This window comes from Pundamilia nyererei, unplaced genomic scaffold (genome assembly GCF_000239375.1).
Source record: "Pundamilia nyererei isolate P.nyererei 1_Seehausen unplaced genomic scaffold, PunNye1.0 scaffold00451, whole genome shotgun sequence".
Taxonomy (NCBI): domain Eukaryota; kingdom Metazoa; phylum Chordata; class Actinopteri; order Cichliformes; family Cichlidae; genus Pundamilia; species Pundamilia nyererei.
Window position 1 is genome coordinate 204112 of NW_005187852.1, and position 10569 is coordinate 214680.

The 10569-nt window shown below is 42.6% G+C and overlaps 2 protein-coding genes across 3 annotated transcripts in view; both read left to right on the forward strand.

The window, feature by feature from the left end:
- col4a6 (collagen, type IV, alpha 6) overlaps positions 1 to 6194 on the forward strand; it is a 137658-nt gene extending 131464 nt beyond the window's left edge. Inside the window, exons 36-46 of the mRNA XM_013916070.1 lie at positions 41 to 112; positions 496 to 615; positions 706 to 822; positions 1020 to 1181; positions 1304 to 1402; positions 1519 to 1671; positions 3778 to 3894; positions 3976 to 4167; positions 4268 to 4439; positions 4533 to 4647; positions 4793 to 6194. Of these exons, the coding sequence (XP_013771524.1) occupies positions 41 to 112; positions 496 to 615; positions 706 to 822; positions 1020 to 1181; positions 1304 to 1402; positions 1519 to 1671; positions 3778 to 3894; positions 3976 to 4167; positions 4268 to 4439; positions 4533 to 4647; positions 4793 to 5053 (1580 nt within the window). The 3' untranslated portion in view covers positions 5054 to 6194. The remainder of the gene's footprint in view (positions 1 to 40; positions 113 to 495; positions 616 to 705; positions 823 to 1019; positions 1182 to 1303; positions 1403 to 1518; positions 1672 to 3777; positions 3895 to 3975; positions 4168 to 4267; positions 4440 to 4532; positions 4648 to 4792) is intronic.
- A 2109-nt stretch (positions 6195 to 8303) lies between these two features.
- ankrd46b (ankyrin repeat domain 46b) overlaps positions 8304 to 10569 on the forward strand; it is a 7886-nt gene continuing 5620 nt past the window's right edge. For both annotated transcript variants that reach the window (XR_312339.1, XM_005753688.1), the window contains exon 1: positions 8304 to 8423. The gene's annotated coding sequence lies outside the window, so the exon portion shown is untranslated. The remainder of the gene's footprint in view (positions 8424 to 10569) is intronic.

Consider the following 10569-nt stretch of genomic DNA (forward strand, 5'->3'; position numbering starts at 1 on the left):
TTTAATGTTTTGTTTGTTTGTTTTATTTTTGTTATTTTAGGTTTTCCCGGACCACCTGGTTTGGATGGCCTTAATGGCCTAGCAGGACCTAAAGGCCTGTCTGGAAACCCAGGCAAGAATCACATTTCAAACACCAGCTGATTCTATATTTCTTGCTTTATTTCACAGCTCACTACTCACTCAGTACTCAGTAAACAAAAATGAGATGTACAATAAGCCAGATAATCCAAAGCTAAAGCTAATCTCAGCATGATCCTGTAAGAATAGATGAATGTATCAAGTAGTTATGGCTCGATAACTGAGGAACGATGAGCAGTTTTGCATTTTGGCCCTTTGTGTGTCTGCAGAAAAGGAAAGTTCATTATTCAAAGCTGTGAGGCATACTGCTTTGGGAAAGCTCAACCTTTTCACCCTCTTCATCAGGGTCAACATACGTCTGATTGTTTTAGGCTTGCAAAGATGAAAGATTTAACAACTTTATGTTTTTTAATCTAGGTGCAATTCTGGGAGGTAGGCCCGGCCTTTCTGGTAGTCCAGGGTTGAAGGGAGAAAGAGGTGTTTCCCAACCCGGTGTTCCAGGGTATCCCGGCCAAAAAGGACAAAGAGGAGAACCAGGTGAAATAGACTTCAATGAAATCAAAAATGTGCAGATTCAATGTGCAATAATATATATAGCAATAGATTTTTTTACTTTCTGTATATCAGGTCCTTTTGGATTGAAAGGGAGCCCGGGTATCCCTGGACCTCCTGGACCCAGATCAATAGAAAGCTTTCCTGGACCTACAGGAGATGCAGGTCTCCCTGGACTGGATGGACAGTATGGTAAATACATTTCCTCAATCAATTTTGATGATTTTGTTTTCCATTCTCTTCTTTTTTCACATTTTTTTTCTTTTTTCCCTTTATATTCTCCTATACTTTTCTATGCTTAGTTTTTCTTTCTTTTCCCTTTAACGTTAATTTATTCAACCTTCCTTGAATTGAATTTCTCTCTTCCTCTCCTTTTTTCTTTCTTACAGGTGTCCAAGGTCCTCCAGGTCTTCCCGGCCCACCTGGTCCAGGCACAGCTCAGGGAGACAGAGGTGACCCAGGTCTGCCAGGCTTCCCAGGGAACCCTGGTACAAAGGGTGAACCAGGATTACCTGGAGGTCCTGCATTCCCTGGCAGACCTGGTTTAAAAGGTGGAGTATGGCTAAAATACATGGCATGAACTAAAAATGCTGCTTCTTCTTTTCTATGTTTGCTCCTATATGTTTTCAATTTAAAAAAAGATAAACTGAAACATTATGTATTTGCCCTTCAGGACAAAAGGGTGATGGTGGTTTTGCTGGAATTCCTGGTGTCCAGGGTTTTAGAGGCGACTCTGGTTTTCCTGGAAGCCAAGGAACGGCAGGAATTAGAGGTAGGACAGCATAAGTCTTTAGTTTCCCCCACTCTTTTCCCCACAATTTCTTCTTCATTTTCTTCTACCCTTTATCTTTCCTCCATCCCTCTTTTTCTCCACCCTTTCCCTTCCAGGGTTTCCAGGTCCAAAAGGTTTGCCTGGAGTCATATTTCCAGCTTCACTGCCAAATGGGCCATATCCACAAGGTGATCCAGGTTTCCCTGGTGAAAGAGGAAGCCCTGGTAACCCTGGAGAGCCTGGTCAGTCTGGTTTTCCTGGGCGTAAAGGTGAGTTGAAGGCACAAACAAAGTGTGTATCTGCATCCACTTAACCTGAACAGAGTTACGGGGGCACCATTATAACAGAGACATCCAGACTTCCTTCTCCTCAGTCATTTCTTCCAGCTCTTTTGGGTGGGTCCATCGAGGTTTTCCCAAGCCAGCCAACATACGTAATCTCTCCAGCATGTCCTCAATCTGCCTCAGGGCCCTCACTGAGAACACCTCACCTACGAAGCACCTGGGACGGACCTTAGTCAGATGCCTGAACTACCTCAACTGGCTTCTTTCAATGTCAAGGAGTAATAAGGGACTTCTCCAAGTGTCTTCCAAGTGGCTGAGCTCCTCATCCTGTCTCTAAGGCTGAACCCAACAACTCTTGAGAGAAAGCTCATTTCCACCTCTCGTATCTGCGATCTGATTCTTTCAGTCACTACCCAGAGCTCTTGACCAGGCCTTATTCATGAGTAAGAGTAGGAATGTAGATTGACCAGTAAATCAGCTCTCTCTTTATCATGATGGACCAATGCAGCATTCACATCACTGCAGATGCAGCCGGAATCCATCTGTCAGCCACCTGCTCCTCTCTCCCCTCACTTGTGAACAAGACCCAGAAATATAAGAGGGAAGTTACTTGTCCCCTACCCCAAAGAGGCACTCTACACTTTTCCAACTGAGGACCATGGCCTTGAACTTTGAGGTGTTAATTCTCATCTCTCCGTGTCTCCTTTTGCCATAAACTGCCCCAGGTGGGATTTGAAGGGGACCCGGGGCTCTGCCGAATGTTTCCAGCACACCCTCGCTCTCTGTTTGTGTGTGCCTGTCCTGTCTAAAATTCCAACCTGCCACCTGGTCCAGCTCGTTCTAACGACAGCTCTACTCCTCTCTTCACCCAAGTCTCCAGAACATACAGCGGCATATCTGACATATCTGATTATGCAATTACAAAGTTGATCATTGACCTTCGGCCCAGGAAGTCCCAGTGCCAGGTCCACTAATGGACTCCCATGTATTCGAAGATGGCGTTCAGTAAGGGTAAGCTGTCGTTAGAGCAGATGTCCAATGACAGAACACCTTTCGGGTTCAGACAGACTGTTTCTCCCAGTCCCACTACACCCAAGGTCACACTGTCATTGTCCCCCAGAAGGACAATGAGGTCACAAAGTGGGGTATTTTTCCACACCCCACTCAAGGAACCCAAGAAGGCTGTGTACTCTGAACTATTATTTGACACATAAGCGCAAACGACAGTCAGGTCCCCGACCCTGTCGTCCTTTAGAGAAAACTCCCAATGTGCATGTACCCAGCCAAGGGATTGCAAGTATACTCAACAGCTCTCACCAAGGGCAGCTGCAGAGTGGAGCAAAGTACAACAACTCTGCATGAAACTGTTTATGAACCCAACCTGTGCATTGAGGCAAGTTCCACTATATCAAGCCGGTATCTCTTGGCCTTAAGCACTAGCTCAGGCTAGTGACATTTCATGTACCCAAAGTCAATTTTAGCAACTCGAGATCAGACCACCAACCACAGACTTTCAACCACTGCCTAATCCACTCTGCATCAGACTCCTGCAAGTGTCCACAGGAAGGGTGGCCTCATGGGCTAAACCCTGACCACCATTCACTTGCTGACAATGTTCTCCTCTGGGCTTGGCTCAAGTATGGGGCCTTTTTAACTCCAGGCCAGCCAAGGAACAATGATCCAAATGGTTTGCGTGATTCAAACTTAGTTTACCCTTTTCACCCAGAATAAGTTGCTTTGGGAGAACATACCAGAGGTTAATTGCCACCAACAACATAGCTTCTACGACACACAAATCCCTCCATCACAATAAGATAGCATTGGAGGAGCGTTATCCTTCATATCCTGCAGGAAACAGGAGCTGTTTGCTCTGCTTAGGGTAAGCTAGTTTGCTTCCATTCAAATGCAAACAAAGTGAAAGAAGGCAAACGTTTTTAACATAGAGTGTTAAAATCTACTTTCCCCCAACATCAATATAAATGATATGCAGCTAATCTGGCGTGTTTTAATGTACAGAGAGAGAAAAAACAATAATAAAGTGAGAAGATGAAAAATGAATGATAAGCAGTGTAAAATATTCTCCTGCTGCAGGTACTGTGGGGAACCCTGGTCCATCGGGTAGACTGGGCAGGACTGGAGTTCCTGGTTTTCAAGGACCTCTTGGGGATCCCGGACCTCCTGGTTTCCCTGGATCCCCAGGAGCACAAGGTCAGGATTTTTGTTTATCTTCGACTTTTTAATAGCTTATCACTTCTAGCATGTTCTTATTCATTCCCCCGTCTTCTTCAGGGTTTCCTGGTACAATTGGCCCTCGCGGCATTCCCGGCAGCGTCGGCCGCAGCCACAGCATCGGCTACACTCTGGTTAAGCACAGCCAGAGCCCCCAGGTTCCCATGTGTCCTCAAGGCATGGCCAAACTGTGGGAGGGCTACAGTCTGCTGTATGTAGAGGGACAGGAGAAGGCACACAACCAAGACCTCGGTATGAAAACACTCTCAGGCTCTTATGAACCATAAATACTAGTTATAGCAGTCTTTGTGTGGCACAATTAAAGGTTTAAAACCTCCCTTTGTCTCTTCAGGTCAGCCGGGGTCGTGTCTCCCCAGGTTCAACACGATCCCCTTCCTCTACTGCTCGCCCAGCGAGATTTGCTACTACGCTAGCCGCAATGATAAATCCTACTGGCTCTCCACGACCGCATCCATACCCATGATGCCCGTGGAAAAGGAGGAGATAAGACCTTACATCAGCAGGTATTGTACACTGTGTTACTTTAGTCAAGCTGCCTGTCATATACATGTGCATACAATTAATGAAGCTTTCATCTGATTATATGAATAACACAGGTGTTCAGTATGTGAGGCTCCATCTCAGGCAGTGGCGGTCCACAGTCAGGATATGACAATCCCCAACTGTCCTATCGGCTGGAGGAGTCTCTGGATAGGATACTCCTTCCTAATGGTACGTAGTTAATGGCAGCTTCTACCAAACAGATTTAGACCAGCAATTAGATGACGAGGTTATTTCTCCCCATGGTTCTGCATACTGCCAAATTGTCTTCAGAGATGTCATATTTAAAAAAAATGTCCTTTCATTTCTGACACAGCACACAGCAGCTGGTGCAGAGGGCGGCGGTCAGTCCTTGGTGTCTCCCGGTTCCTGTCTGGAGGACTTCCGGGCAACTCCGTTCATCGAGTGCAACGGCGCCAGGGGCACCTGCCACTACTTTGCCAATAAATACAGCTTCTGGCTGACAACCGTGGATCCAGAAAATGAGTTTACCTTCTCGCCAGCCAAGGAGACGCTGAAGGGAGGCCAGGAGCGCTCCAGAGTCAGCCGCTGCCAAGTGTGCAGCAAGATCTTGTAGTAGGCAAAGGTGAAAGATGGAGGAGTGAGGCGGGGAAACATCAGGAGGGGATTCACTAACATTTCAAGAATTTATGATGGAGGATCAGATGGATTTAAAAAAGAACACGTGACTGACTGAATGGACCTTTCTCCTGTGCTGTGATGGTTTCAGAATCGAGTCGAGCAACATCGACCCCATTTTGAGAGTTTTTTAATCCCCTGTAGGAATGAATGGCTTTTAAAAAAAGAAGAAGAAGCTGGAGGTAGGAGGAGGAAAGAGAAGAGTCCCAGTGTGAGCGATCTTCTCGAGATTATCACTGATAATGGTGCTATTCTTTATGTATGTGTTTATTATGTGTCAGCTTTCTTGTGACAGATGTCAGCGAGAATCATTCTCGGCTACCTCGGAGAGTGCCCTCACCCCCATTTAGCAAACAAGTGCCCCTCACACACGTTAAGCACCCAATTTAAAGGTTATCAGCTCAGGAAGTTGGTCGTTATTGGTTCTTGTCGCTCCCATAGATACTGACAGCAGGCAGAAAGTCTCTACACCAACTCTGACGTCTGACTGTCATATCTATGGGACAGACAAGCCTACAAATGCTTTTCAATGGGCTGATCACGTTTGAAGTGGGTACATAAGAGCTTAATGTGAGATGAGAGTAAAATTACAGATTGCTGGTTGATTTTAAGGTTTTAAAGCGAGTTTGCATTATCTTATTGGGCTGATCTGAGCAAAGCAGATATAAAGCTTCACTGAAATTCAATCTTTGGGAAGATTAAACCTGTTTTCTTCACAAACTTTTTATTCTACGGCAGTTTAGCACCACGAAGGTGCCCACTGTAAACACACTGAGGATTTTTTCATGTGTTGCATCAATACCTGCAGTATATTTGATGTCGGCCACTTCATTATTGGTTTGAAAATCAACTTGCCAAGACATGTGACTTGCTTGAGGTAAAAATGGCGTTGAAGCTATCCTTTGTTTTTAAGGTTTTGTGATATTTGGATTATTTTTTGGTGCCTTACAATCGGACGTGTGAATTAAAGGAGTTTTAGCTTCATGTAAAGATTAAAACAAATCTGTGGAAAACTATAACTCATTAGCAAATTATTTTTTGCATAAACAAAAAAAGACTAGAAGTATTTTGTTTATTGGACTCCAACAAAAAAACATAAACAAAGCAAGTTTCATTTCTTTAAGTGCTGGTTTTCATATAGAAGGTGAGAAGCATCATCTGTTTTGGGAAACAGAAGGAACTTAGAAACAATCTAAAGTATTCCTAAACATGTCAAAGTCCCTGCGTAAGCTTCACGTAAGCCTGTGTACATTTCACAGTGGGACTCTCAGGTTGCTGCTATGTTACCGTTAGTATGACTTTAAAGGTCAAGTCAGATTTTTCTGTGCAACAGCTGAAATGACAATAGAGAGCTGTTGTTATTGCACTGATGTGGACACAGATGGTTCAGAACATCAAAGGGGCATACATATCTCCACCTCCACTCTCACAGGTTTTCTCTATGCTGCGACCAAACAAGTATTTCTTTTGATTATATCACACTTTTTAAGGCTGCCATTCGCTTGCATTTTGCAAAAAGACACAAAACACACGCTCTCTGATAGATGAATTATTGCTGTACATAGTGCTTACTGTATTTTTCAGCAAATCATGTTAGCGCAAAGGTCTATGATGTTGTTACTCGGTTCTTTTCTTTTGTTTTTGTGTCCTCGGACAGGTAAGAAGATGGCAAAAGGACAATTCTGTGCCTTTAAATATAGATTTTGCAAAAATAAATACAGAAACACACAAAAAATTAGAAATTGTATCTGTTTTTGCATTAAATTTGGTTTTCCTCTGAGTCAAACAGGTTCATCTGTGCTTGGACAGTGGAAGCTACAGCATGACTTGTAACCACTACGACCTCTAGCACGTCTCTCTCTGCTGGTAGCCCTGACTTTAACGCTGTGTCACATAGTACATTTGTGTCTGTATTGCTTTTTTTTGTAATCTAGATTTGTAATTATTGAGTCATGACACTAGCCCCTGGTTTTATTTACTGAGAAGTGAGGGAATGGGAAGGTAATGATGTGTACATTAAATTTTATGGAAAGGAAAACATGCCTGTGTTTTTATATGGGAGCTATGTTCACCGCTGATGATTAGGATGCTAACAGCACACTTTATTGCCAGTTTGGACTTCACCGCACGTTCAGAGCCAAATGGAGAAACATGCTTTAAGATCCCTGAGTGACAGAAAAGAAATGCAGTTTTCCTCAAAGAGGATCTATAACAAATCAAAAGTGGCAACGTAACATGTCTGTTCCTGTAACGTGTGTTTCTGTGCTCACACACTTTGAAATAAAGTCTCAAAACTACTTAACAAATGCATGTTTTTGTTTTTAGCTCAACATGAGGAAGTGAAGTGAATTTAAATATAAAATCTGTAAAACCGAATGTTGCTGCCAGTGGTACTGGTTCATTTCACAAAGTGGATGTAATAGAGCAATAGAAGATACAGCAAGAGCACATTTGGGTGTTCTGATAGGACAATGACTCCAAACACACATCAAAACTGTTTTTAGAATAGATAAAGCAGGCTAAGTTTTACAGAAGGGATAGGCCTTCCCAATGGCTCCATGGTCCATCTCAGAAAACCAACAAGCTTTAATTAACTCTGCCATGCTGCCAAGAACAGTGGCCAATCCAGCTGGAAGTATGCAGTTGTTTATGTTGTTTACCAAAAGCATCTTAGCAAAGGACATTAACCCAAAGCTTAGTGGAGGAATATACTTTTGACCATGTGTGGATTAGAGAAAATCCAGATTAAAATTAAACTTGTGCATCTGAATTCCTTTTCTTTTCTTTTTTAAGTCAGTACAGGTGTGTGCTATAATCAATCACTACACCCTGGAAAGAAAACAGTTCAAAGAATTTATTAAAAGGCCAAAGTTACCATGTCATGTGACCATGATGATGTAAGATGCGCGGAAGTGATTAAATAAAAATAATTAAGAACAACTATTACAAAAAGGAAAAGGCCAAAACAATATCAGAAATGAAAATTGCAGAAGAGATAGATCACAAATTCTGTTTCTGCCTCTTAGTTTTTATTCACATTAATAATTTTTATATGTTTCTATTTAAAATTGGAATAATAAAACACAGATAGATAGATAGATAGATAGATAGATAGATAGATAGATAGATAGATAGATAGATAGATAGATAGATAGAACCTTCGCTCCAGTCCAGTAGGTGGCGGTAGTTCACCTTATCAAAAGAAGAAGAAGAAGCGGAACTCGTAGCACAACAACAACATTGTTAGCAGCATTAGCTCGCAAAAAAGCGAGGAGACTTTTTTCTTCTTATTTGGGTCCCATTAACAGGTGAGTGTAATAACCGAGGGCCGTCAGAGGGTGTGAATGTGCAGTCTGTTGCCCTGTGTGCTTGTACGGTCGGAGAATCGCACATTTGTGAGCCGTTTCAGCTATGTGCACAACGTTAGCTCTCAGGCTAACGCTAGCTCCTAACGTTTTATTTAGTGGTTGTGTGCAAAAGTCACTGCATACAAAGAGTTCTCGTACAGGATGGAGATTAAGGTGTGATGATGAGGATGCAGTGCTGTTGGATTTGTCCTCCCAGGTGAAATAGTTAGTCGACAGCCAGAAAAAATGACTACACATTCATGAAAGCTGATTTCTCGAGAGCTTTTTGTATTCTGCTCGTTGTATCCTGTTAATGACAACGTATACTCGGATACAGGCGTCATTGATACTTGTGGTAACGAGCGGTGTGCACGGATGGGTCCAGATACTCAGAAGGTTAGACGTCAAGATGTTTTGTGTGTCAGGTTTCTTTACTAAAACTCATATTTCTTGAACCCCAGAGGCCTAGAGATACACGCAAGATTTACCACGGATACATCAGTTGTCTTTTTTTAAGATCTGAGGAGGTTTATTGCATACAGACTTGTCTCGTTATTAAGGGTTCAACCTTCAAATGGTTGGTGACCTCCACAGTCAACAGATCCCAGTTCAACAAGCATCTTTGGGATGTGGTCGAGCGACAGATTCTCATTATGAATGTGCAGCTGACAAATCTGGACTGACACTCAAAGCCATTATACAACACGCCTCATTCATGCAAGCACTTGCTCTATGCTTTGAAATGCTTTCTAACATTCACACACATTCATACTCAAATGGATGCATCGAAGAACAGCTTGGTATCTTGCCCAAGGATACACGCAGACTGGCCAACCTTCCAGTCAGTAGATGACCTAGTCTACCGCCTGAGCAACAGCCACCCCATACAGTGTGATGGGGTTAGGGGTGCTGATCATGCAAATGTGGGCCAGAATGGTTCCAGCATCTTGTTAAATCTGTGCCTTTTCTAAGCAGCATTTGTATTTTTCTATTCTTTAACTTACTGCTCTGACTGAGGTCGAACCCGTTGTCCAAACAATTGTGTTTGACCTGGGCTAAAAGTCTATGTTTGAATCAACTGTTATTACTGTTGACAGAGGCCAAGTGGAGACAATCTTGCATAAGAGCACAAAGGAATTTGTGCCTTGATGGCAGAGTGATAAAGTCACAGCTGTGCAGTCACAGCAAACATCAGGTATAAATAAACAGTGCTGAGTAGCAATAAGTGACCATAGGTGTGTGAAGTTGAAATAGTGTGTGTGAGGTCAGCATACAGGCAGAGTAGAGCCAGTGTGACTCATTCAGGAGGATGGATTTAAAAAAGAAAAGCAAACACCCACAGTGGTGGGGACCATGATTTGATCTGTTAATACCTGGTTAAAGCACGTGTCTGTAGCTGTAATGCTTAAAAGTATAAAAGGTCAATTAAAAAGTTGGAAGTGAACAGCAACAAGATCCACTGTTTGATTTCTCACCGATTTTTACACTGGCTGCCATCAGAACTACTGTAACTCTACTTAACATAGAGTCAGCAAGACGTTAAAAATGTTCAGTTGGTGAGCCGGTGTGAGTTGTACCCTCAGGAGTTGCATCCAATCTGGTCTTCTGCTGCTGTAGCCCATCTGCTTCAAAGGTTGATGCTCTTTTGTCTGCCTGTCAAGAATTAGTCGACTCTGCTCATTCAAAAAGGAAAAAAAAGAAGGTAGTCCACTCCATGTTTTGGGAATAACTTGTTTATTTCAGTCTAGTTCATTGGATGAATAACAAGCAAAGAAGTCAGAAGTAGAGCAGGGCGATATGGCCAAAAATATTTATCACGATATACATTTGAAAATTTGCGATAACGATATAACTGCTGATATAATTGACACTAGACAAAATACTTTACAACTCCACAACTTTATTAGTGCAAAAAAAACCCATCAATGTATTTTCACTTAAACAAGCAGCTTTTTTTATGTGCATTAAAGTTATATAAAAACGTAACAGTGCAAATCCTTGCTGACAGTTTAACCAAAAGACATTTCCAGTGGAAATTGGCCGACATGTCCTCAGCATAACCATGTATAACATCCACAAAACTTAAAGAGGTTATACACACACAATA